General features: G+C 40.0%; 2 protein-coding genes across 3 annotated transcripts in view; one reads left to right on the top strand and one right to left on the bottom strand.

The window, feature by feature from the left end:
* Nucleotides 1–1,208: 1,208 nt before the first annotated feature.
* Nucleotides 1,209–8,290, bottom strand: kptn (kaptin, actin binding protein). Its single transcript, XM_014471781.2, has 12 exons — nucleotides 7,871–8,290; nucleotides 7,706–7,788; nucleotides 6,822–6,906; nucleotides 6,696–6,750; nucleotides 6,398–6,476; nucleotides 5,924–5,997; nucleotides 5,099–5,205; nucleotides 4,202–4,306; nucleotides 4,061–4,124; nucleotides 3,851–3,986; nucleotides 2,032–2,205; nucleotides 1,209–1,662 (listed from the first exon to the last, which is right to left on the bottom strand). The coding sequence occupies exons 1-12, from the start codon at nucleotides 8,073–8,075 to the stop codon at nucleotides 1,504–1,506; spliced, it is 1,326 nt and encodes a 441-aa protein (XP_014327267.2). The 5' UTR covers nucleotides 8,076–8,290; the 3' UTR covers nucleotides 1,209–1,503.
* A 2,491-nt stretch (nucleotides 8,291–10,781) lies between these two features.
* The window catches only part of LOC102218556 (microtubule-associated tumor suppressor candidate 2-like), a 46,732-nt gene continuing 29,595 nt past the window's right edge, over nucleotides 10,782–27,918 (top strand). For both annotated transcript variants that reach the window (XM_023342637.1, XM_005807099.2), the window contains exons 1-2: nucleotides 10,782–10,961; nucleotides 25,599–27,858. In XM_023342637.1, the coding sequence (XP_023198405.1) occupies nucleotides 25,840–27,858 (2,019 nt within the window). In that variant the 5' untranslated portion in view covers nucleotides 10,782–10,961; nucleotides 25,599–25,839. The remainder of the gene's footprint in view (nucleotides 10,962–25,598; nucleotides 27,859–27,918) is intronic.

A 27,918-nucleotide genomic window follows, 5' to 3' on the forward strand; every position in this document is an offset into this window, starting at 1 on the left:
CTGCTCAAATAGCACATGTGAACAATTAAAAGAAAAAAAAATACTAAGCAAAGTTTGTATGAGAATGTAATAGAAAAGCAACACTCACCCATCACTTGTAAATAGGATCCACAGGTTGTTGTGCGCTCAGTGCTAGCTGTTAGAAACTCCTAGCGCTCATAGCTAAAATACCTTACAAGTACCTTACTAAGTTCTGACTTGTCCGTGTTAGTGAATCCAGGTTTGGTGTGGATTTTAAATTTTTAGTTATTTATTTTTTACCCGTTAAAGAGCGTCTTGAAAAAGGCAATTTTGATAAGTCTGCAACTAGGTCAAACGGAATGGAAGCGGATGCGGCCGCCATTTTGTAAATACCAAGATCACTACAGTGACGAATTCAGGGGAAGCTCTTGCCTTACAGCAGAGCCTGTGGGACGACAGGCGGTTCTGTCAGTCAAAATTATTGGCTGATAATTCTGTCAGTCCTGCCAATACAGACCCCCCTGTTGCGGGCATTTTTGATAAATCGGTAGCTGAATTTGTACAGCAGGTCCTGAGGCGGAGCAGCTCGCTAGATGCGTTTAAGGCACTTTTTAAAAGTAGGAAATTAAAGTGAAACATCCATAATACGTAATCCCCAATGGCAGAATGAAGAAAAACAATCGACACAAACGGACAAACACACAGAACATATAATTCATAGCAGTTTATGTGCTCTGAATTACAAAAAAATGGTTAATAATAAGGGTTAATGCAAATCAGCAATTATAAAAAGGAAGTCACACCCATAAAAATATTTAATTCCCCAATAGTTTGGTTGTTAATAACTCTATAGTTCACCAGATTGTATCTTAATTCCATGCACAATACCTATCATTAATTATTGTGTCAGAGTAAAGTTTGGCGCAGATAAGAAAATGGTGTGGGGTTTCTTTTCAGGAGTTGGTTTCAGCTCCTTAGTTCCAGTGAAATGAATCCTTAAACCTTCAGCATACCAAGAAATCCCAGACAATAATGTGCTGCAGACTTTGTGAGAACAGTCTGGGGACGAAAGCTTCCTGTTCCAACATCAGTGTCTGACCTTATGCTTTTAGTAAAGAGCCAAACCAAATGAGGACAGAAACATTGCTTTGGAATCTCATACTGACAGTTGTTTAATTTTGGTATTTTCCTATCTCCAACAACAATCAGCGTTCTCACAGAAAACACACAAAAAAAGACCACACATCCACGAATCCAAATATGTTATTTATTTTCTGTAAAAACCGTACACTATAACGATCTCAAGATCACATCACTTTATTCAACTTGAACAGTGCTCCCTTGTTTGTTTTTCAGCCTACCTGCAGCTACAGAAACCAACATACTGATGGTTTGCCTACTGAATACCAATGTGATGTTCTATGATCTAATCAGTCCTAAATGCAGTACACCCCTGAGATAATCCCTTAAACTGCACTTTAATTAGGATGAAGCATTCCGGTGCGGTCCACTGGGACTAACGGGTAAATAAATGCTGGATCTTTAACATGTAGACATCTGATCGCCACCTTCCTGGCTCTGAGCTGGAGCACTGCTGTTCTCAGCGTCTGCCGCTTCATCTGGCTCAGGGTTGGCAGCCAGTGCCGATACCCTCTGTGTGAGCCTCTCCAGAACCAAATCAGCAGTGCAGGTGAGGCTGTGCTGAAGAGATGACCCACAACAACAGGTCAGAACCATAACGTAGGAGACAAGTGCTTTCAGTCATGCAGCTTTGCTGGGGTTAAATAAGCGAGACTGAGAAAGCTAAGCATTTGCAGTGATCAATTCAAGGTAGAACAAAAGGACTTCCTTCATCTTTAAGAAATAGTCTAATAAGCAAAAAGCAGATATATATTTTAGCAGAAATATGGTCAAACTGAAAAAAATATATATATTCAACTACGCTGCAATTTCTCTTTCCAGACAGTAGAGGTCAGCAATTATCACTTGTGCAACAAGATATTTGACACTCAGCTCTATGGTCACATGGAGCCTGATAGAGAGATGGTGTCCTTGACAACATTGTGCTACCTGTAGGATGTGCAGTCCTTTCAGAGTGAGGACAGCCAGCTCTCTCAACCCGTCCCCGGTCAAGTCGAGATAGATGACGGACAGCAAGGGACTCTTGAAGCTCCGCCTCCACTGAAGCTGGAACTCTCCGTCTTGTCCGCTGCCTGCTGGCCGGAATTTGTAACAAAGAAGTTCCTTCAAGATAGAGACGGAGAGCTTTATAATGAGGAGCTCACTGTTCTTATCTGGTGAATACAAAAGATGATAACATGTCCTGTTTTATCTCGTACTGTTCAGATTAATCAGATATGACTTTGAATTCTTAATGTCAAAACATCACCCAAAATCAAAAGAGCCTTTTGATCTCACGGCTCAAGCTTTTAACAAGTGTTTTTGTACTGTAGTGTGATCAGATGTAAATTTGATCATCGTAGGTCTTCAAGGAATTTGCTTAATTTACTTATTTGTATTTCTAGTTTAGAGAAAAGTGTACAGGTAGGATCACTTTACAATGAAATTGTCTCATGTATAAGACAACTACTCTTCAGACTGAGTTACAGCCATGATTTAAGTGTGACAGGAACGCAGTGGGCCAAAGGAGGGATGCGATGTCAGTTTGGCTGGGAGCAGAAACAGAGGATGCAGAGCTTGCTGAACTTCGAGCTAAATACTCTCCAGTAATTCATTGTCCCCTTCCCTGAAGGTTCTTTTTTTTTCCCTTTTCAACAGTTCCTTTTAGATCAATGGTGATACAGGGTTTGTTATTAAAGCATCTCACTGTTATGGTGAGGATGGTGTTGTCTACATAAAAGTTTATATGGTCGGTCACACACTCAGGCCTCTCTACGAGTGGCTGGCACAGAGCAATCCGATCTGTAGCGTAAAAACATCCCCTCAGAGCTTCTTCAGCTTCCTGTGACCTTTTCTCATAGTTCTTTTTTATTACACGTTGCCTCTAAAATTATTTTAGAAAACCAATTTGTGATCTGATTTGCCAAGAGTAGGTCTTGCAACAGAGGTGCATTCATACCTGACATTGTATAAAACAAATTAAACACATTATTTCTGACATAGTAGCTGAGAAACGATTGAAACACTAATAACAGGAGAGAGTAAGGTGTGATTAAAATCACCTGACATCACAAGCACTAATAAACCACCTCGTGTTGCTACTTCTTTAGATCTTTTTCTTCTTGTATGGTTGGAAAACCAACCTCAGCAACATTGCAGTTTGTAATATCATCCTATAGCCACAGCTCAGTGAAACATCCTCCTGATACGCTGTCTGGATGTTTGTCAGTGTTTGAAGTTAACCCATTTTCATACTGGAGATCTCACATTCCCAATTATGAATTATTAGGAATGTGAGATCTCCACTGTCTACACTGGCTTTATTATTTGAACCTCTTCCGCTTTGTTTCATGGCGTTACATATCACAACTATCTAAAATAAAAAGAAGTAGGAAAAAAATCTTTCCAGCTGCTGAGTATCCAAAATAAAATAAAAAAAAACAACATATATATTTTGAAGACTCAATAAATCAATCAGAAAAATGAGAGGAACATTTTTAAATGAGCAAATTACAAGGATTGTACAAGAGCCACTCCAATAAGCTGCCACCATGTGCGGCACTGTTCTAGAATTACATATTGCTGATTAACCGTTGTGGTGTTCGAAATGGTTCTTCATCACTACAAGAACTATAATTCATAATTCAGTCAAGCTGTTTGCCTAAAGACAAAGTATGAGAGAAAGGAGCTGGCAAAATAATTGTGGTTCTGCAATGACTGGATTTAATGGCCACCAGAAAATCATCTCTCAGTCGTCAGTGGTTCTGACCTGTCCGTATGTTCCCAACAGCACCTCCTTCTGCCCATCAAAGTCCAGGTCAATGACCAGAGCACAGAGGACGGCATCCCACTGGTCACTCCCTGAGAGACATGTGGAGCGCGACAAACCACACTCCTGGACGTCTCTGAGGAAACACATACCGGATTGTCTCAGTAAAATCGATTAACTCAGGAAATTCCCAAGTTTCCTGACACAAACCTGTAGACCACTGCCATCTCTATGGTGCTGGTTATCAAAAGGTTGTAGCCATTAAGTTCTTCACCTGGGAAAAAAAATAAAATAAAATAAACAGCAACAACCCTGAGAAACACTGTGGATTTAGCGAGACTAAATCCATACTTCTCTCGCCGCTGGCCTCACTGGACTTGGTTTGGCAGCTGAGTGGAAACAGAAGCACGGTGGAAATCGGGCTGTCAAACTGCACCCGCCATTTCTGCAGGACCTCTTATTGAAACACACAATAAAATACTCATGAGCGACTGAGCGCCCAGCTTCAGGTAGGTGTGTCACACTTCTAATGCTGCAAAAGTAATTATGGCAAGTGAAGCCAGACTAAATCAAACTGTGAATGCCTTGGAATGACCAACCTAACTGTATAAGTATACACTGAAGTTTATGTGGAACTGCCTAAAGTTTATATTATCTCATGTATATCTTTTAATAATCTGAACAAAGGGGACAAATGAAGGATAAAGAAAAATACCTGGAAGATGAACAGTATTTGAAATGTATAACTTTAAAAAAAAATAATAATAATGCAATTCACACAGGACCAACTTTCAGTTGAACATGCCTTATGTTTTTTGAGCTGCTTACAAATGAGCAAAGTACTGTACATATTTAGGTCTGCCAGAAAAATATTTCTCTCCTTTTGTCATTTCTGTGCATTTCTAGTAGAGAGTCACGTAAATGTGAAGAAGAAGAAAAATACAAGTACACACCGTTCATATTGCTGTTTTAGACTTGGGCATGTTTCCATCAGTATATCATTAGTTCTATTTGCTTTGTAAATCAGATACCACACAGCAGAGACACAACATGTGGATGGTGGACGTGTCCCTGTGTCTTCACAGCAGAGTGCTATTTGCAAAGTGCCTAAAGAAGCACAGTAAGGAGGAACCTGTTTTATTGTAGATCCAGATAACAGAGTAATCCTTCGGGGCTAGGGTCTTTTTGCGCTTAAGTGATTCAGAGCTGCATGTTTCTGATCTGCATTTACGACTCATTTCTTCTCACCTGGTCCCTTCTGGTTGACCAAAGCAAGTCCAATGCAGCCGTTCTGACAGCCATATACCGAGAGCCTCTTTCCACCAGCTACACTCGCCATATCCAACCACAACACACTGCACAGAGGGAGAGAGCAGGAAAAAAAAAAAAGTGAACACAAACACTCAAAGAGTTGCATCAGCTTGTTTTTAGCTCAGATGTTAAGGCTGCAAAATAGTAAGAGAGAGCAAGACTTTCAGGAAAAAACAGGAAGGCAGTACCGTCAAGATAATCTGATTCATTCTGAACATTCGCAGTTTTTATGGAAACCTGATTTATTGTACGAATCTCTATTTTCCATTCAAAACTAAAGATGAATGTTTAGTTAGCATTGCTAATCATGCTAACTTCTAAAATAAGATGCTGAAGAAATATTAAAATGTGTCAACTCTGTAATCATGCTGTCTTTGTTTTAAAACAGTAAAATTATTTTCTCTACCAACTGCCTTCTCACATACAAGATGTACCTCCCAATATAAATAATTAGTGACATCTAATAGGAGGGAGGCTAGAAAATAAATGAATGGGGTCTTTATGTCTTTTCATACTATGGTTCCTAAAGACCCATCAGAATTGACTAAAATTTAATCAATTACCGATTTGACAGAAACCACAGGTCAAAAATGTGTTTCCACAAAAGCCTAATGGTGCATCTAATTATCAAATAGTGAATAAAATAAACTAGATATCAGAAAAGCTGAATAGATCGGTAATAAAGAGCAGTGCATGCATTATATACACAAAAAGCAACATGACATAGGTAGTAATGGAGGTGAGAGGCTCAGAATAACCAACTTGCTGGGCAGCTGCTGTAGTTCAGGGAACAGTTTCTCTACTGGTTGCTCTTCAAACTGGTGTAGGGAGGCATTCTGTGGAGGAACCAGAAGTCAGGCTTCAACAAGTACAGTCACACTCAATAACTGCATTAGAATATGTGTTCAGATGAGGAATGTTTGTCAGGAAATAACATCCTAAATGTAGGTATCAAACATACTTTTCATTTTTATAATTGGTCTGATGTAATATTCTCCTTGGCAACTGAATTGTTGTCCGAGTGCCAAGGCGAAGCCCAACAGTTTTACTTTCACAAGTGGGAGTATTGCAGCTTTTGCTATAATGCTCCATTAAAAAAAAACACAAAAAAAAACAACTTTATTTGTAAATTGCTTTGGATTTATCTAAAATGCAAAATGCATCCTTTTTCAAGAAATGGGTCAAATTGGACCACTAAGCAAAGGTTTTCCAGTTTGATATGAAATCTGTGCCAACCTCCTTGTACAGGTGGATCCTCTGGTCATGACCACTGAGTAGAAAAACCGTCTCCAGGCCTTCATCAGGACACTGCACTCTGACAGAGAGAGAAAAACACACTCCCAATCAGACACCCAATCACAGAGCACGAACTGAGTAGTAATAGCAAATTTCTATTTAGTCCAATTCATGGACAGAAAACAGTGTTTAGGTGTCAACACATAATCCTGACTTTAGCTTAAAAAGAAACCCAACATCATCTGTTACCATGGTAATTGAACTCATCACCTCTTGTCCTATATGGGGATAAACTCACTCTGTGTGGTAGAGCTGGAATGGGGTGAACTGCAGCTCCAGATTCAAACAGCTTTCTGTTCAGAGGAACACGTTCACGTCACCGCCAGGACAAGTGTCGTTTTCATACGGACACAGCTTCACTCACGCGCAATGGACTCCAGGTTGAACTCGGAACCGGGCTCATAGTCGCAGTAGATGTTCAGGAAGGGCGTGGCTTTGTCACCGGAGTCCTGCAGTAGGTCAGATACAGGAACTGTTCAAACCACTGGAACATTTTCTGACATGACAACTACATACTTCAGAAGGGTTTATTAAGACGTGATGTAATAAACCAACATATAGTTGCATAATTGTGGAAAGAAAAGGATAGGTGGTTGATTTAAAAAAAAAATTACAAATAAAAATCTGGAAAGTGTGGCATGTATTTGTATTTTATGACGTCGTTTTAGGGCCACTATAAATAGAAAAAAAAGGAGGAGTAGGTTTCTAGCAAAAAACACTGAAATTTTGAGGATAATATCAGAAATATTCAAGTAACAAGGAAGTTTGTGAGCTTCCAAAGTAGAAAATTTTAGAAAAAAAAACCAACTCAAATAATTTTGAGGTTAAGTTGAAAAGTTTACTCTTTTAAAACTCAGACAGTTCCATGTTTTTTTTCAGAAGATTTCTGAGTTTTCACGCAAAAATATTTTATTTAAGAAGCTCAGAAATGTCATTGTTTTCACTAGAATATTTCCAAGTATAATCTCAAAATTTCTGAGTTTTTTTGGATGAAAATCACAATGGCCCTAATATGCCATAATAATATTCAAATCTATTTAACTGAGATACAATTAATACAATACAGATCAATAAAATGGCTTCAGAAGTCACTTTATAGCAGATATAACTGAATTGTGATACTGCATCTCAGTATATAGACACAGGTGTTTTGTGAAGTCCTCAGATGTTAGTGAACAAACCATATTCTGAATACAGAGAAACACAGCAGACAGCTCGGGGAGAAAGATGTATATCAATATTTCATACCTTTATGAAGGTGATCCCCACTACCAGGCCTCTTTTGGGTGAAGACTTGTTGAATGCATCAATTGATACGATTTCTGCATCAACTGCATAAAGAAGTTAGGACTTAGTCTGCAACACCAAGCAGCCATTAGCAGAAAACACATGCTTCTTTAGTAGTCCCAGTACCTGGTATGTAGGTGAACTGGACCTCCTTAGCCACCGGACGGACTTTATGCTGCAGCTCCTGGTACCTGAAACACACCACCTTCCCTTTGAGAGTGGCCGCGAGCAGCTCCTGCTCCCCGGCCTGACACAGCCCGTAAATGTTGCTCTGCGACGGGAAGCGGCTGAAGCTGTCTTCCACGAAGGGGTAGGACTCCCGGAGCATCATACAGGACAAAAACAAGCCCTTTCAATGCTAAACATGGGATTAATGGAGCCTGGTTGTTTATGTTTCAGCGGTTCCTCATATACTCAAATACAATCACAGAGAGTCAAGTTAGGTCACGGAAGACACACCACTTCCGGAGGTTAATTTAAAAAATAAAGCCGAAACGCCGCCTTCTCGTCTAGCGAGAAGGATCTCGCTGCAGCAAGCAGAAAGGGGCGGTGACCACTGGCGGAAGTGGAACTGCTGCACTCCGGAAGTGAAGGGGGCGCTATTTCCTATATCATCCTCGGTCTCCCGTTTTTCATTTCTTTTTAAATCTGTGATAAATCTTCGTCTTCATCTTTAGTAGTAGACCCGAAAAGTTGCAACTAAGGAGTAGATTTAGAAGTACGCAGAAAGCTCTCTGTTTGCTCTACTTGCGCAGAGACAGCTTGAGATCCTATAAAAAACAGAAGGAAATCTTTAAAAGAGCCCTCTTGGAAAGCAGAATGAAAATATGCGCAGCAGTGTTTTGTGATAAGTAAGATTATTTCTTTATGTAAGAAGCAGTTCTTATAAACAACGTTGTTTGTTTATTTTTTGAAAAAGTAAAGCTGTTTATGCTGAAAGGCTAAGGACACTACATATTCTTTTTTGTGAACATTAATGTTTTATATTATGTCGGGGAAACATAGTAGGCTATATTGTTTTGTTGTTTACTTGGCTTAAAAGGCTCTCAAGGACAATTTCATTTATATTTCATAATGATTAAGCCTGGGAAAATATTTTATTGGGTTAAACATATCCAACAACTCTATATCTGTGCAGCAATTCTTTCTGTAGACTTTCCGTTTTGATGATTTTTTAAATAAGCGCCAGAAAGAATAGATTGGCACAGCTTCGCGCAGCAACTCTGTGGCGCTGCAAAAATAATTTTAATTAATTAATTAAAGCACAGAATAATAATGACGCCTATACAGATATACAGGTGTCAGCTGACCAAGCAGCAAATGAGCTGGTCTCTGGCTCCATCTTTTGTAAATTACAAGCAATTGCAGTATAATGATACAATGGGAATTTTTATTTTCCCATGAACAGTTAGCGATTCTTTTCTTCAAGGACCAGTGTGTGTGTGTATATATATATATATATATATATATATATATATATATATATATATATATATATATATATATATATATATATATATATATATATATATATATACACTTTACTTACAACTTTCATGAATATGCTGCCTGAGTCACCATGGTTACCTTTTTGTGAACTCTTAACAAGTTAGAATATCATTGCAATGTTGATTTATATTAGTAAATCAATTGTAAATGTAAAATCACATATTTCAGTCAGAGTTTCATTTTTAGTGATTATTTCTGTTTTAGATGATTAGATGGTTATTATTATAATAAGTAATGAAAACACAAAATTCCATTTTTCAGGTAACTTGTTACATAAAACGAATTTTAAAAATGAAACGGTGGACTAATATTACAAATATATTACAAATATATATATATATATATATGTTCTTTTTTTGTTGAAAAAGAGCAGTTGCATAACGTGTGGATTCTATAGCTTCTATGCTCTCATAAACTGATTTTATTCCTGTAATAAGCAGATCCCTGCAAATAAAACCTTGTATCCTTGGTATAAACTAAAAATGTCTTTTTTCTTTCATCAGCATAATTACTCAGAGCCTCATATGCCCAAAACTACTGCTGCTCCTGGTAGGCACAGCTTTTCACTGGGAGTGAGACACCTCACTGTTGCTTGGAAGGTCATTTGAACACAGCAATATTTCAAAATGTATTATCCATGCAAGAAAGGGAGTATGTGATGTGACAGTGAGCAGTTCTTGCTGATTTCATTCTTATTTTATGGAAGGGTTGTTTTCTTTACTGTGGTTCGGTGTGGCTGTAGTTCAGTTTACTGTACTGACGCACAGAATCGCAGCTTTCTTATCATTTCATCTTACTGTCATTTTAAAGCAGTTTTCTGTAAAGATGGGACTAACAGTAAAAAGCAGGCTAATTCCTGGCTCACACATACATGGATACTTTCCAGCTTCAAATATGGTATCTCTACAGTTCCAACTATCAAAGCCAATGAAGAAATCTTGTGCATGGTTCACTTTCTCACTTGATTATTTATTTATTTATTTTTTGTCAAATACTAGTATATTTTGTGCATAATTTACATGTAGGTCAAAACATTTAATTTTGGTCTTCCTGGCTAGATCCCCTCGTGCTTCGTGTTCACCGATTCCTCGACATCACTTGTGGGAAACTTTGATTTGGACATCTACTAAATTTCTTACAATATTCTTTTTAAAAATAATTTTTGCCTTTTTTCTTTTTAATAAAACCAGCTTTGTTGAGTGCAGGATTAGAGATCTTAAGACAGATTCTCCCACTTGAGCTATGAATTTAACATCTGCTTAATTTAGAATCTGTCTCAGCAAAAATGCAAATATTTAATTTTTAATACAATTTAAATTTGCAATTCATACAAACCCATGAATTTAAATGGGTCTGTATGCGTTGGAAGGCACAGTATTTCATCTCATTCAGAGCACCGAGGGATATTCCAGTAAAGATCCAGCAGAGGGCGGAAGTGAATAGAGAAAATGAAACGAGAGCGTGTGTGTATAAACACACCTGCTGTGGGCTGCAGCATCAGCACCACTCCTCCTCCAGATCCCTCCCTTCTTCTCCTCCTCCTTTTCCTCCAGTCTGCAGCATACCTCTCTCGTCCTGCACCGTTCATGCCATCCTAAACCTGAGCGAGAGCAGAGGAAGCAGCAGAGCCACGCGGCTTTGTTTCCAATAGCAGCTCCTGTGTTTTCCGCCAGCCTCCTCCGTGAATCAGCACCAGAAAACCCTGCAAGTAAGTGGCGACACTGAAAACATCCGACGCATGGTTTTTGCAGAGGCCAGTTGCGGTTTTAAGATGTGTCGCACATGTATTTGCTTGTTGTGTTTTTTTTTCTTCTTCTACCGAATTGATTCGTTCGCAGCTAAATATTAATGTCATTGTTTTGTTTATTAAAAAAGGAAGGAGGAAAAACATTTAGCACGTTTGCATAAAGAAGACTGCTCTTTTATGAGTGTTAAATAATACAGGCGGGATTGGAGGAAAAAGTGAGGTCATGCAGGTTGATGAGATGGATGGAGCAGGTGAGATATCTGAGCGTGTGTGTTGCTTGTGATCTTGTATAAATTGCAGACTAGAGCTATCACCCACTGGACAGAGAGGTAATTGCCACTTGCATTAAATTTGTATGGAATTCAACAGGAGTGTTACGTGCTGATAAGTTGTTAATAAAAAACAGATTCTATTAATTTTTACCTTATTTTTTATGTGTAGGATCAGAAAAACATCCTGACATTTATATAATTCTGGGTTATGACTCGATGACAGTATTATTTAATTACCTTCTTAATTTACAGTTATGATTGGTCCAACCTTATTTGTCTGGATAGAGTGCGATTACATGTTGAAATTTTTCATTTTTAAAGCTTCGGCCCTGGGTGTAAGTGAATTTTCCAACCGTTGCTTATCAAAGAAATTGGGTTCAACTGTACATGTGACAAAACACATTAATCTGCAGATGATCTGATTCAGGACTTTTGGTGTTCTCATTCTCAAAATCTGCAAATATTCATAATCAAATATTAAATAGAAAAACACTGACACTCTCAAGAATATATCAGTTATACTGCTGGACTTTGTGCTCATACCTTTATTTGCAATAATATCTATAAGTCTGATGATTGTATCATGAGTCTCAGAACAATTCTTGAATGCCTTTATGTGCGCTGTGACTGTTAATGGAAAAAAAAACATTGAGAGAAGTCACACAAAGCAACCCATTAACATAATAGTTTTCTGTTTTAATCAAATAAAGCATTTGATTTGACATTTGATTTTTAGCAACATGTATTTGCAAATAGTACAATTGGTGTACATAGATAAGTGCAATCTTTCCCAATATTTTCTGCATTACAAATGTTCTTATCACGTGTCAAAGTTTTCTAAGGCCACCTTCACACTGCGAGCCTTAATGCTCAATTCAGATTTTTTTGTGGATTCTGAAACATTTTTGCGTAGTTGTTCACATTTCCAAATATATTCGACTTGCAAGTGATGTTCTGTGTGAACTGCAAACAACCTAAAAGTGTGCAGCATGCGCAGTAGAGGAAGCAGTAGTGTCACATGTAGACTATGCTGAATGTTTGCGGAAGTAAACATGTCTGCCAATAGTGGACAATATCTTTAAATTTTAAAGGTGTTGCCCAACTGGAGCCAGCACATTAACAACTTAATCCACATTTTTCTTCCTGCTTTCTTCCACATAAACGCAGGTCATATTTTGAAAAGATCAGATACGTATCAGATTTAGAACCAAGTGAGTCGCATTTGTAAAAATTGGATTTGTGCTGTTCAGACTCTCATTAAAAGATCAGATACAGGTCGCACAAGGGCAAAAAAAAAAGTATTTGGGTCACTTCAGGCTACAGTGTGAACATAGCCTAACAGGCAGCTCAAATTTTCCAAGTCCTTTATGTTGTAAAGTAAAAGATGTGTTTTCTCCCAGTTTATATTAATCTAAATGTTTGCACAAACCCATATATATTCATATTATATTTTTGTCAATTCAACATTACAATACCTCTAAAAAAGATCATGCTGAGCATCAGCGTGCTCACTCTGTAGCAGCAGCAGACTGCGTTGAGATAGCTTTTCTGTAACAAGTTCTGCCCCTATATTTAAAATGAATCTTAAACAAAGCAATCTCCCATATCTGACAACAACCATCTGTTTAGTGTATCAATACTGGATCGGATTGACCCCCATCTCTATACTAACCCTATTTGGAAATTAAACCTTCACTATTTGGAAACTACTGAAATTTATAGCTCTTTGGGCCAGGAAAACATTTTCTGTGGATATTATGCTGGAGAATGCACAAAACAAAGAAAGCAAAGGCAATACAAATGGGAGATCGGTTGAGCTGTTCTGGGTGAGCTGCTCACCTTAAATGAAGGTTAACAAAATTCTGCCCAGGGCCTCATACAACCTTGATCCAGCTCTGTTGGGAGGACATTAATTAAGACCTCATCTTCCTGTCTGATACCTTTCTTTTTTTGCCAGAAAAAAATCCAAGCTATGGTTATTGGATTTTTCTGACACTTTTGCAAAACTGTTTTCAGTCTCTCCATCATGTTGCTTGGAGACCCTGAGAACCTGAGGTGTGAAATGAAGCATCAAACAAAGGTTAATTGAATATGTTTCGCACCTTAATAATGCTGGTTAATAGTTGTTTCTGATAATAATGTTGTCCTTGAGATTGTGAAGAGCAATTTGAGACCAACTTCACCCCAGTTTTTGTATTGGCATCTTTAGGATTTTGCATTGATTAAAGCCTGGTGGTACTGGTTAAACTAAGAGCATTTTGCTAAAATGTGTCTGATAAATGCTCTTCATAGTGTTTATTGATTCCAGTACCACAAACTTTCCACATTTATGGATCATCCAGTTCATTTTATTAAACCTCAGCAAATCCTTCCTGTCATGTTAACGCGTAGGCTGACACGACGCTGCCAGTGAGTGACCTTTGAACTGTCTGCTGTCGGTGCCTTTCTGGATGCTGACGTTTGCATGATTGATACATTATGTCTGACCTCAGCTATATCTCAGCTGCGATCAATTCAGTAAGAACACAGCGTGCACTGCTGCGAACGTGTGTGTGTGTGTGAGTGTGTGTTTTACAGAAGCCATCGGTTTCAGATATCATATACATGCATGTGTGTGTTTCTGCGGGTAAGAACGCTTGTTGAAAAGCCCAGGAGTGTTGCACACTAGTGCAACCTTCAAGGATATTGTAAAGGGCAAACAAGGAGAAGTAGGATGGGAAACAGTTCAGTTGAGAAAATTAAGAAGAAACACAGAAAGTGTGTCAGTGTGACTCTTAGTGCATGCTATAAAGTTTACTTGAATTAAATATGCACCAATCAATCTGTTTTTTTTTACCAATACTGATTTTGACTTTATCTGTTTTTTTTTTGTTGCTTTGTCGCCAAAGGATTACAGCACAAAAAGAGAACAAACAAAAAGGGGGAAAAAGATTAATTATATACAGTTAAAGTAAAATTAACTGCATTATATCAACAATAATACCAAGTAATCCCACTGGCTTTGAACTCGCTGAATATTTGCTTTCTCTGAACACACCAAACATTGTTTAAAACACATGTGAACAAAAAACTCCCAACAACTCTGAGCTCTGAAAGATTAATTGGTGCACCTCTAGTTACAGTAGTTACGTTTTGAATAGAAGAGTCTTAACAATTTAGGAAACCATAGAGAGACTCTAGTTAGTTTGACAACTGTATTGTTGCAGCCACCTCCTAGCCCACTTTTGTCAGTATGTATATAAATCTCAGCGTGTTATGTTTGCATGTGAGTAATCACACTCAAATCCACGTTTTCAAATCCACGCTGCTTTTGTCTGGAAGGTGGCAATGAGTCCGCCATGGCTCCTCCCCTGCAGTCATGGCCAAGACATGAGGGGTGAGCGGGGGAGAGACACGCCTCCTCGCATACACACATGCACGTCCCTATGCTGTGGAGAGTCAGCATGAAAGCCATTGTTTCACTTGTGTGCAACCTTTTACAGAATGTCAGCAGTCAGTTCAAGGGCACAGAGTCAGCTCATTTGGGTAACAAGAGCAAGTAAGCTGGAGCCGCTACTTGAACAATTCTTTTCATGTGCAGAGATCCTTGAAAGCCCGTTTCACAAATCAGCAAGATGACAGAAATCCACATGATCAATATTTAAAGAGCCCTCTTCATATTCTGCATCTATCCACTTCTGTTTTTCAGCCTTGTCCGTGTTGCTAAAAATAAAACTGTTCGCCAGAACAGTTGTGCATGTGAGATGTCGCCCCCAACCCCAAAGGAGTTCATGGCTCTGTTAAGCACTTTTCTCCCAATATGAAAATAGTCACTTCTTTTCTTAATATATTCTTTCCCTCTGTCCCTCCTGAACCCATGTTTTGCAATTTTTTTACTCACTCCTCACCATCTTCCCTCCCCCACACATCAAGGGTTTGCACATTACAACACATTTCACATTTACACATAGCAGTGCTATCTAGAATCCTCTCTCACCCCCACTAGTTCAAATCAATCGTACTTCCTCTGTGCTTCATCATTCAGTCTGTATTTTCTTAAAATAAACAAAGGTGACTCAGCCTCTTGCCCTTCCATCTTAATGTCTGGCTCTGAATGTCTGCAGCCTCCGCAGAGTCCAACAAAGAATGCTTCTCTTTATTTGTACTCTTCACAGCTTGAATGTAAGGCACATTTTTTTCCTCTCTTTGTCCCATACAGTTTCAGGCATGCAAGAGTTAACATTTCTCACTCTGCGACAGGCATTAGGGTAGAGGGTGGAGGGGCTTTGTTAATAATAATGCAGAGCTACCAGCTACCGGTGTGGACAGGCAGCCTCATTTCACGCCTCTTTCAAGCTGCCACCAGTGCGATAGATGCTAGTCTGTGTTTTGACTGCTCTCTCACAATCTCCTTTTTCACAGTATTATGACAAATGGGGCGATTCTGCTCGTTTACACCAACGTCGGTCGCTTGACCAATATCAGTTTGTCCCATCTTAATAACTTAAACCCCAATTTAATTTTCTCTACTCTTTTGGCTCTGTCTGCATTTCATCACGTTGCAAGGTGTGCAGCACAGCAAAATAAGACGGTGAAGAAAAAAAACCTGCCTTACGAAGTGAAAATTGATTCCTGGTGATTGCCAAAGGCAAGAATGAAAAAATATGAAGTACATAGCACAAACATCGCCTGTTTGCCATAAACCTGTACTTGCGAGTGACAGCTTTTTTTTTTTTCATCAAATCTGGCTACAGGGATGCTGTGTGTAGGAGTATTCTCGTGCCTTGAACTTTTACACATTTTTACACATTCAGCCGTAACCATAAAGGAATTTATTAGCAAAAACACTTTTTTACTTTATAAGTAGTATAAATCTAGTTGTTTTTTGAACAAATTCAGTGATGTATGAGTAAAAAATACAAATATTGAACCATGCACACTAATTCTTTGATGAGAAATGATGATGGCAGCATCATACTGTTGGGATGCTTTTCTTCCGAAGGAACAGTGATGCTGATCATTGATGGGAAGATGGACGGAGCTAAACGCAGGATTATAGATGCTGCAAAAGACAAAGGTCTTTCTTCCATATAATGCTTATGATGTAAAATTAGGAAAAAAGAAGTCAGAACTAGAACTTCTCTTTTATTAAGTTTTTAAACAATGAAAATCTCAACAATGAAGAGGTTAAAAAACTGCTTGAATTTCATGACAAAAAAGATGAATTGAAGTTGTATTGTTTGCAATAAAAAAAAAAATTCAAAAATACTTATTTATCCCAGAGGGCAATTAAAAATCTTTCTTCCACTCACTCAATTATGTTCTACTTTGGGTTACATACAAGTTCAGAAAAATACATTGAATACATGATAAAATGAGAGAAAGTTGCATTGTAGCTACAGACTGAGCTACGTGTGGTTGTATAATGGAGTTACTAAAATGTCCCTTTTCTTCTTCTTCTGCATAGAAACAAATTCAGAAAATGATGCATGTCGAGTTTCTTGTTGCCTTTTTAGAATACTTCAGAGCTTGTTGCAGATTTTACTGCAGTAATCTCTTGGTTGTGAGAGCAGCACAGAGACAAAGCATGAAAATGTTTCCATGTCTGATTGCATTTGGCCATTTCTGACTCATCTGATGAATCCCATTAGTGGCATTTTGTGAGTTTCTGTCAGTTTCAGAGCAGGTAGCAAACACAGCATGCCTGCACACGGTAAGGAGATAAATCAGCTTTTATTGGCGATGATCTTATTCCCATATCCCCCTTATTCACTTAGCTATGACCACCCACTCTGACCCAAGATTCTCAATAAATCCTGTTACTGTCCCCCCTGCGATGTGGGAGTGCAGAGAGACAGATAGCAAAGCTGCAGACTACTGATGTGTCACCTTAGAACGATGGAAATGGGATTGATTGCCTCACCCTGCTCTTATAAACACTTCATTAATAAGATGAAAGATTTGATTGGCTGGGCCAGCATGGCAGAAACTTACAAAATTCTCATAAAACAGATGGGATCACTGTAGGGACAAAGCTTGTCTGAATATGGTGTGAACCACAGACTACAGAAGCAAAGTGGAACATTTGTTGTTTTTAGATGCAGAAAAGGAAAACCAGTTCAAATCAATAAAGACAAAAACTGCAAGACTATTTATATGTTGTTTCCTGAGCTGCTTTGCTTCTTTTTTGTATGTGATGGTAAATCCCATGAGTTATCCCTTGACTTAACGCTCAGTGAATCGTCTTGTGAGATTCTGCAGACGGGGTGTCTATTGTGCACTGTGATAATGAAGCATTTAGCTCATTCCACTGCTATTTCTGCCCGTATTATGCTGCAGACAGATATAGGAGGAGCAGGCAAGGATTGTCTGAGCTTTTACATATTGGATGACTTTCATGGAATGTTCTGTTTTTGTTTGTTATGTCTGTTTTAATGTGCTGACCAGCAAAGTATTAGATTTATTACCTCTATGCAATAAATATAGCATTAAGTGCATTGGCACAAGTTCCACCTTTCTGGGCAACCAGTTTTAATGCAAACCAGGTGCTAAATCAGATCATGTCATGTATAAATATTCAGGAGTCACGATTTATGGTGATACACACAAACAGACGTCATTGTTCTGTGCCGTCTCGTTTGTTTCTATTTTAAGTGCTGGAATTCACATCTCAGCACAAGTGTGGATGAAAGAGATGGGAAGGGGGAATACATGTGTGAGAGTGTTGCTGGTGTCCCCCTTGGGGACCACAGAGCTATAAAACCTGTCTGCTAGCCAGTGGGGGGAGGAGTAGAGTAAAGCAAAGTGCCAAAGACAAATGGCTTTCCTGAAAGCCGCTTGTGCTGCTGGACGAACAACAAAGATACCAGGGAAATGCATGTTGGGCACAAGTGTGCGCCTGAACATTCGATTGGCTTTGTATTGTCTTAGTGGTTGTGTGTGTTTGAAAATGGAAACAAATGCTGCAAAATAACAAAATAGGAAAGAGAGCACGGGGCTCAATTCAAAGAATTTTTGGACTTTTAGATAAAACAATGCAAAAGTTTGCCACTTGGCTTTGATTAACCTTTTTTATGACTGTAGACTGTTTTTCTCAGAACAACCTCTGTGCATAGGAAAGAAAGAAATAACTTAAAACATGTCAAATCACTCGAGCCTATTGCCCAATCACGAGAAAGAAGCATCTTTTTACTGTCTCATGCAAGTATTCATACCACTTGATCTTTTTCATATTTTGTAAGTTTACAACATCAAACTTGTATTTTATTGGAATTTTGGGATTGACAGACATGAAATAAGTCATATTTAAGCTGACATTAAATACGTTCTTAAGAGAAGCATTTCCACAGCATTATGTTGCCACCACTTTGGTGGATTGAAGGTTTAGATTGTTTTCTAATCTAGCCCTGCTTTAAACTTCTCCACAGCTTTGTCCTTGACCTGGCTGCTGTACTCCTTCAGCGAACAGCTGTATTTAAACTGAGATTAAAATGGTTAAAAGGGATTAAGAGGTTGCACTGAATTTTATTAATATTAGATGACAAATTCAAGAGGTCAATTTGTAAAAAAGAAAAAAAAAACACATATCCTTCCAATTCACAGTTGTGAACTCAGTTATGTTGCTCTACCCCTTAAAGTTAATGTATTTAGTGATAGTAACCAGACAAAATATAAATAAATCGTTCATGGGATATGAATACTTTTACCAGGCACTCTGGAACATCTCCTTCACATCATAAAAAATTATTAAAAAAATAAAACAGTCACTTAGGAGATTTGTCCGTGGTTAAAAGGAAGAAAAAAAAAACCCTCATTAACTAATCACTAATTTCCTGTTCCTTCAAACTGTATTTGATTACACCATGATTTTGCCAGTAGTTTTAAATAAAAAAAAAAATGCTTTGGTAGTCTCTTATACTCTCTGTAAGTGCTTTTATCTTGAGATTCACTTACATCTGTCTGGAGAGAAGAATTTTATTAAAGCGGAAGTACAGGTTCCCAGTTTCATCAGTGTGAGCATTTCATTACTAATGAGCCTTATTTGTGGTCAGGGATTTCCAATAATGGCTCTGCTCCCCTCTCTTGGGCTTGAATCGGTAAGTCACATCATAAACGGGGCCGTAAAGCTCATATAGCGGCTCTCATTACACATTCCCCACCGTCCGCCTAATTAGAAATCTTCAGCAACTTCTTTCTTTCACCGGTGTGCAAGTCTTATCCCTCCCACGTCAGATTATGTCTCAGTCTCTCACCCACTCAGACTGAATCCTCATAGTCAAATTAAGATGAGTCTTTTCTCGGTTTCTTTTATATTTTCAGCTCACATTATGTTGAGATCTTGTTCATGTCATGAGCGACTTAATTGGTTTGTTTTAAAATCACATAAGGGGTCACAAAAAGTTCTGTTCCAAAATCTGGAACAGAACTTGATTAACATCAAAGTACCAGCTCTTCCTGGGTCATGCTTTCATCATGTTATGCATGCATCCATTTGTAGTAGGGGGGATGTACCTCCCTCATCTTGTTAGTTTCTAGTGAGTGTCCATCCATCATTGTGCATATTTGTTTCCACATGAAGGTGTGCCAAACACATTTGATTGTCAGACTGGGCTACGTTCTGCAAAATTTGGTACCATCCCTGTTTATACTGAAAGAAAATAACATATTGGCTCCTAGTTAGCACATATGCCCTAGTTGCCTAATAAACTGCATTCTTTATGTCAAAAAAGAAAGGGAGCCAAGTGTATTTTATTTTTCTCACATTTTTCATTTAATGTTTTGCACTGAAATACTTTTATTTTGTTTTGTACCAAATTGGCATTGTCAGCCTGGTTGTTTGTTGAAATGCAGTTTATTGAGGTACAGGAGCTATGACTGAGCAGAGCACTCAGCCTCCCTCAGATTGCTGTCACCAGCACACGCTTCGGCGCTACATCAGCGCTGTAATCAATCTGGCACCATGTCCTCTCGGAGAATTCAGCCTCCTCCTCCTTTCCCTACCACTTTGAGTTTCCCATGTGTGTTTTGTAACCAGCTAATTATTTGATAGCGAGCAACATACACAGAAGCAGAGTAGGACAGGCAGTGGGCAGATTGCCTGTTGTTGTTATTTGTATGTAACGCAAATTAGGGTTCTGTTTCTCTTTTTGATGCAAAACAGAAAACTACAGAGAAGTCAACAAATACTTAACTGCAATCTTTACGTATGATAAAAGAACGTGCACATTTTCTTATCTTTTTCAAATAGATCGTTCTTAGCTCAGTACCAAATTCACAAAACCAACTGATCATCAGGAAAACATATTCTGTTTGATGCTTTCCTTTCTTGTGCACTTGGAAAAAAAATTCACAAATAAGCCACAGGCAGAGTGAGCTGCCATCTTAGCAGTGAGTTCGCTAAAATGCCTGCCATCAGATACATGAAGAAAGGACCTGCTAATGAGAACAGACACCTCTGCTGGAAAAATAATTATGTGAGGGCTCAACTTGAATTTCTGAAATGATGCAAACAGAATGGAAAGTGAAGGAAGACACATGATGAGGTGTACAAAGACAGTTGATGGAGAAAAAAACCAACATAAACTAATTGGCTCAATATGTTTTATACTATTTGATAAAGATTTAAAACAATATGTTGCACTATCTGGATCCATCAGCAGGCTATGTTTTAATAACTATACATGAAATTGGAATAGCATAAAAGTGTCAGATTTATTCTGTATGCATTGTCAGTTTTTCTTTTGTGTGCATTTCAGTACACGGATAATTCATCCTGCACTAAAAAATGCTTTCACCATATTTGTTTCAGTTTAATTGTTAAAGAAGACAATAAAATTATACAGATGCAGACTGTGTTCAAAGAAAATTGTATGTGGCCAGTAATTGTGTATCTGAATGTAAGCTATTATCAACAGCCTGCAACAAAAAACAACAAAACAAACCCACAATGTCGGCATTATTGTTGTGCCAGTACCTTCTCACTCCTTTGGAAAAATCTGTATTGGATGATTCAGAAAATACATCCTTCCAAAGTCACCCACTGCCTACTCAAACCTTTCATTAAATTCAAGCACAGACACTGCGCTCATAATCAACTCACATGGCTCTTTCTGCTCCCACAGCCCCACTGCTCATAAAAAAGTACATACTCAAAGGCATAACATGCTATAATTCATGTAAAGATTGAAACTAAATGGCTTTCCCTGTGCTGCTGTATTTTTACTTACTTTTTTGCACCGTCTTTGTATACTGTATGCAAGATTACTCAGCTCAAGGGAGAAGAAGAATCTGTATGAAAGAGATGTTGTTCTGTAGCCATAACATTTTGTCATTTTCCATTACTGTACGCAATTTGTGGTGCTAAAAATAGACCTCCTGGTACCACTTCTGATTCAGACAATATATACATAGTATTTGATTTTCATTGTGTTCATAGCATGGATAAGGCATTTTGTTTTGGAGATGTTGTGTCAGGCAAAGGCATTAACACCCGTCTGATGTGCTAACCGTCATTGCATTCTCCCAAAGAGGTTACCTTTGCTGCCATTTTCTTCTGTCCTAAGCCGCCAACCCCACAACAAAATATAGATTTTACTAATATAAAATATTCATAAATTATCTAGAAAAAAAAATCTTTCTTTGGGTTTATAGTATAAATGGGTACATGTACAGTATATTTGAACATTATTTCTCCTTGAATGTATTGTGCTACTGTGTATTTTATACTTGCATCAAGATTTGATTTCATGTAAATTGTATAAATGATACAGTTGGAATTAGTCTGGTAGAAACCTTTTCTACGCTTTTCAAGTATGATTGAATTTAACTACTATTACTGTTGATCAACTCTGCAGTTGCCAAATCAAATACAAGTAAGATAAGATAAGATTTATTTGCCATTGTCATCAACAGATTACAACGAGATTGAGATTTGCTCGACTCGAAGTTAAAATGCAGGTTATGTGTATATACATAATATACAATATACAGTACAGACCAAAAGTTTGGACACACCTTTTAATTCAATGAGTTTCCTTTATTTTCATGACTAATGACATTGTAGATTCACACTGAAGGCATCAAGACTATGAATAACACATGTGGAAATATGCACTAAACAAAAAAGTGTAAAACAACTGAAAATAGCCCTTATATTCTAGTTTCTTCAAAGTAGTAACCTTTTGCTGTGATTACTGCTTTGCAAACACTCTGCATTTTCTTGATGAGCTTCAAGAGGTCGTCACCTGAAATGGTTTTCACTTCATAGGTGTGCCCTGTCAGGTTAATAAGTGGGATTTCTTGCCTTATAAATAGTCATGAAAATAAAGAAAACCCATTTTAATTAGAAGGTGTGTCCAAACTTTTGGTCTGTACTGTACATATACATACATACATAAAAAAGATAAAGAAATAAATAGTACAAAATGAGAAATAAACTTAGACATCAGAAGATGGTTGCAGCGACTGGAGGTGTCGCAACAGAATTTACATTTTTAACAAAGTGGTCTCAAGAGCAGAAGTTCTTATGCCTTTGAATTTAGTGCCATGATTGCCATCGGGTAAAAACTGTTTTTTAGGCGATTTGTCCTGGTTTTTATTGCTCTGTATCTCTTGCCTGATGGCAGCAGCTGGAAGAGACCAAGGCCAGGGTGTGAAGAGTCATTTAAAATGTCCAAAGCCTTCTTGTGGAGCCTGGAAATATAAATCTGTTCCATAGTGGGGAGGGGGCAGCCTATGGTTCTCTCTGCTGCCCTAACAACCCTCTGGAGCGCCTTCTTGTCTGCGGATGTGCTGCTGCCGTACCAGACACACAGACTGTACGTGAGCACACTCTCTATGGAGCAGTGATAGAAGGCCTGCAGCAGGACTGAGGGGAGACGGTTCTTCTTGAGTATTCTCAGAAAGTACAGTCTCTGCTGTGCCTTCTTCAACAGCTCCTTGGTGTTGGTGCTCCAGGTTAGCTTGTCCTCCAACTCCATGCCCAGAAACCTGAACACTGGGACCCTCTCCACACAGGTCCCACTGATGGTGAGAGGCTGGATGTTCGTTTTGTTCTTCCTGAAGTCGATCACCAGCTCCTTTGTTTTGGAGATGTTGAGGAGCACGTTATTGACTTTGCACCACTCTGACAGCCGCTTCACCTCATCCCTGTACTCCAGCTCCCCCTTCCCGCCTGAATGATCTTGTTGCTGAGGTGGTTGGAGACACAGTCATGAGTGTAGAGGGTGTAGAGAAGTGGGCTGAGCACGAAACCCTGTGGCGATCCGGTGTTCAGGCTCAGAGCAGTGGAGGTGTGGGGGCCCAGTCTGACCCTCTGGGAGCGACCTGTTAGGAAGTCCAGGATCCAACTGCAGGTGGCTGATGAGAGCCCAAGGTTTACCAGCTTGGACACCAGACGTTGGGGAAGTATAGTATTAAATGCTGAGCTGAAGTCCACAAAGAGCATTCTGACATAGCTCCCCTGCTTCTCTAAGTGGGTCAGGGCGGCATGAAGTGCTGTGGATACAGCGTCCTCTGTGGACCTCTTTGCTTTGTAGGCAAATTGGAGAGGGTCCAGCTCAGCAGGCAGGCCAGCAAGGATGTGACTCCGCACCAGTCTCTCGAAGCACTTCATGATGATTGGTGTGAGTGCCACTGGACGGTAGTCGTTCAGGGTGTTAATGTTGGTTCTTTCCGGCAGGGGGACAATGGTAGAGGACTTTAGGCAGGGAGGGACAGTGGCTTGAGACAGGGACTGGTTAAAAATCTTTGTGAAGATTCCAGCCAGTTGGTCTGCACAGTCTTTAAGCACCTGTCCCGACACACCGTCAGGTCCCGCAGCCTTCCTTGGGTTCACCTTCCTCATCACCTGCCTCACCTCATACTCCTCTACTGTGAGAGCAGAGCTGCTGTGGACAGGCAGCTGTGATGGAGCTGTGGTAGGTGTCGCCTCAAAGCGGGCAAAGAAGATATTCATCTCCTCTGCCAGGGAAGTGGTTCCCTCCGTGCATGGCTGGTTGAGAGAGGCATCCTCAGGCCAGATGGTGACAGTCCGGGTTGTACTGGGGACACATTTCAGGGGGTGTAAGCAGGGATCAGTAGCAGGGACACGTGATCAGACTGGCCAAGGTGTGCTAAAGGTTTAGCCCTGTATGCTTGTCTGATGTTTGTGTACAGCTTGTCCAGAGTTTCATCACCCCTGGTTGTGCACTTTACCTGTTGATGGAATTTGGGGAGGACTGATTTCAGATCAGCGTGATTAAAGTCCCCAGAGACGATGTGAACAGCCTCGGGGTTCTTGTTCTGGTTGTTGCTGATAGTATCATGCAGGAGTCCCACGGCCGAGCTAGCGTTAGCATCCGGTGCTATGTGAACCGCAGTGAGTAGAATGGCGTTATCGGGGTCTGCATTTAATTGTGATGAACTCCACGCCGGGAGAACATTGGCTAACAACTACTGTGGGGTTCGTACACCAGCTGTTATTTACATAAACGCATAGTCCACCTCCTCTTTTCTTACCGGTGCTCGCTGATCGGTCCTGTCGGTGTGCTGTGTAGCCTGCTAGCTCGGTCTCCGGCTCCGGTATGGTTGGATTTCACCACGTCTCCGTGATCACCAGAACGCAGCATTCCCGGATGAGGTTGTCAGTTGCAATCCACAGCTTCCATTCGTCCAGTTTGTTAGCGAGAGACCTCACGTTGGAGAGAAAAATGCTTGGTAGTGGTGGTTTGTGTGGCTGTTTCCTGAGCCTCGCTAACTAACACGCCGCTGCGACGCCCCCTGTTTTGTTTACGATCTCTGCGCCGTCGCCCTGTCGTAGATACTGGGATTGTAATCCAGGGAGAGCCCGGTGTCCGTGCAATATTGACCGGAATGTTGTTGTGGACACGGAAAAGCTCCTGTGACAGACTTTCCCCGATTGCTTGACCAATGGCCAGTAAATTCTGTCCGTTGTAGGTGTTTTTAACCGCGCAAAGTGGAAAAGACAAACTTTGAGTCGGAGAGCACAAAGCCGCTGCGTCTATGCGCGCCGCCATTTTATTGCAGTGAAGTAATCATTTTGACAAAAACTGTGTTAGTACTGAAGTTCTGATTTTATTTCTTTATACATTTATGGACACATTGATTGATGACTCCCCACATTCCCTTGTGTAGAGAGGTTTTGTGTCAAAGAACCTTCTAACGACATAACTTACAAATATAAAGAAAGTAGCACTGTGGGCAAATTAACATCTGTTATTCTACAAATACACTGGGGACATAAACTATTTCTGGAACTCTATAGGGACAAAATCTGATGATTTTATCAGAAGTTTATGAACTTATTTGCTCTTTCTTATAGTTTCCTTTGTGTTTCTTCTTTTTCCAGATTTATCAGACTGCTATCTTCACTTAAATCCATTAACATCAACTTAAATAACTCAATCTAAAGTTGTGCGGCAACCTGAAAGAAAGAGAGAAACTTCTTGAGATGATAACCAACTCCTGGATAATTCTGCCAAATGACTCTAAAAACACTGACCCTGATAAGGAAGAGCAAAAATTAAAGTAACTCTTAAAACTCTGTAAATGGCCTCAACCCCTGAACGTGCTTAATAAAAAAGTCAAAGATGAGCATTCCAACTAATTTTCATGGATTGAGGGTCAGTGTTGAAAGAGGAGAGAAGATTGGAAACAAAACCCATTTCACCTCATCAGGAGATGATAATGCCAATCAAATAACTTCAGCCACTGACCAAGAAGGAGGGGGTCTGGTTGAGGTTACAGGGTACAACACAAGCTCTATTCCTCCACTGGTTCGTCAGAGTGACTCTCCAGACAAAATTGTAATCTGGGGATCTGAGCAGCAATGTATGGAGCCTGAGCTCAGAGAATTTGAAATCCACACATTCTTAGGAAACCAAAGTCAGGAGGAGCATAATGAAGAGGAAGATGATGGAGAAAGCATGAGAGATGGTAAGGATGAGGGTCCCATGTCCATATCCTCAAGTTCAACGGCCAGTTCTGCTTCAACCGGTGTCAGGCGAAACTACCACCACAACAGGGAAGAGAGCAGAATACAGAGGAGCAAAGAGAAACGCATTGCCTGTCACAGTACTGAAGAGCTGGATACATATGTGACAGGCTCAGTAGAGAAAAGAGACACCAGAACAGGCAGGGATAGACTGACAGGGGGTCTGAAGGAATCCAAGTCTGAGACAAATGTGTTTGTTTCCAGTCTGTCAGCTGTTGCTCTTGGTGGAAGTCTGTCTAGTGCTCTGGATTCCAGTGGTGAAGCATCTCTTATTTCCCTACCCAACCCCAAGACAAACCTTTTTCCCAACACCAACTGTTCTACCTCAGCCCAGACCAGCAGAAGGACAGCTTCCCTAGACACCAATCAGAATTCCCCACCATTTCGTCCTCAAGGGAGATATGACTGTCAACAATACTATGGCCAGGAACAGAGACTGGAGGAAAGGAGTCATCATAGAAACGGAAGGTCCTGTGATGGAGAACTGGGCCAAAGGAGAAGGACTGGATTTGAGGAGAGGGTACTGCCACCTCGACGGCAACAGCTCGTCAGACCCCTCTGCCAGACAGAGATGATAAGAGACAGGAACTTGCCAGAGCCTAAAACTCAGCAAACTGGGACAGTGCTACATTCCTCCAACAATGCATCACCAGAGTCACACAGCAGCAGGTCAAGCAGAAAGCTTACAAAATCTGCTTTACGGGAACCGTCAGACTTCTCCCACCTTTACAACATGAGTGCTGTCTCCCAGCTAAGACAGACTAACCAGGCATCCCATAGGGAGGTTCCACCCATGGAAAAACAGACAACTACAACTGCACAACATCTATCTGGTCCCTCTAACATACCCACTCTGGAAAACAAACCTCAGGCTCAGCTCACTTATCGAAGGAACTGCTCCAGTCCCAACAGGACTGGAGTTGAATCCAGGTCATCTACCCCTCCTCAATCCCCTCTCAGGACACCACAGGGCTCACCACGCAGGCAGCCCTCTATGTACCTCATTTCCAGGAATGTCTCTGGAGCTTCTAGGCACATCCCATCAGGATGCAACCCAGCTGTACCAACCTCAGCTCAGGGCTATGGCAACAGTTGTTTGAGAGCTCCAGTGAAAACAAACATAAGCACAAGTGGAATCCCAAAAGCGCCTCTTAACATCCAGCAGAGCTCCTCTAACTCTAACCCCAAAGAGAACTCTCCATCACCTAAACTTAAACCTAAAGGAATCCGCCCCAAGATCATAACGTCTGTTCGAAAGAATCCTCAGTTTAAACTCCAAGCTGCTGATGGACCTTATCAGGTCTCATCTCTGCCATCCAGACTCTCGACTTACACTCACAGCCAACCACCAGCGGCCTTTAAGGACCCATCTAAAGACCCGCGCAGAAACCCTGACGCTGAAACCCGAGGAACCCCTGTACTTAGTGCCTCCAACCCACTTTACGATAAATATCGCCAAGAGATGCAGGTGAATAGTTTCCCACCAGGGCTGCCAAACAGGAGCATTAGGACTCCTGGAAACACAAACACAGTTCCCCCAGCACATGCACACAGCCACAATGCATCCCCGAAACTGAGCGGAAGGGTGGAGAACTACTATGGGACATCATCTGAGGTGAGTTAGATATATGCGATGTACTCTATATCTTTGCACTGAGATTGATTTTCAAGTATC

The sequence above is a fragment of the Xiphophorus maculatus genome, chromosome 11 (assembly GCF_002775205.1).
Source record: "Xiphophorus maculatus strain JP 163 A chromosome 11, X_maculatus-5.0-male, whole genome shotgun sequence".
NCBI classification, from domain to species: Eukaryota; Metazoa; Chordata; class Actinopteri; order Cyprinodontiformes; family Poeciliidae; genus Xiphophorus; species Xiphophorus maculatus.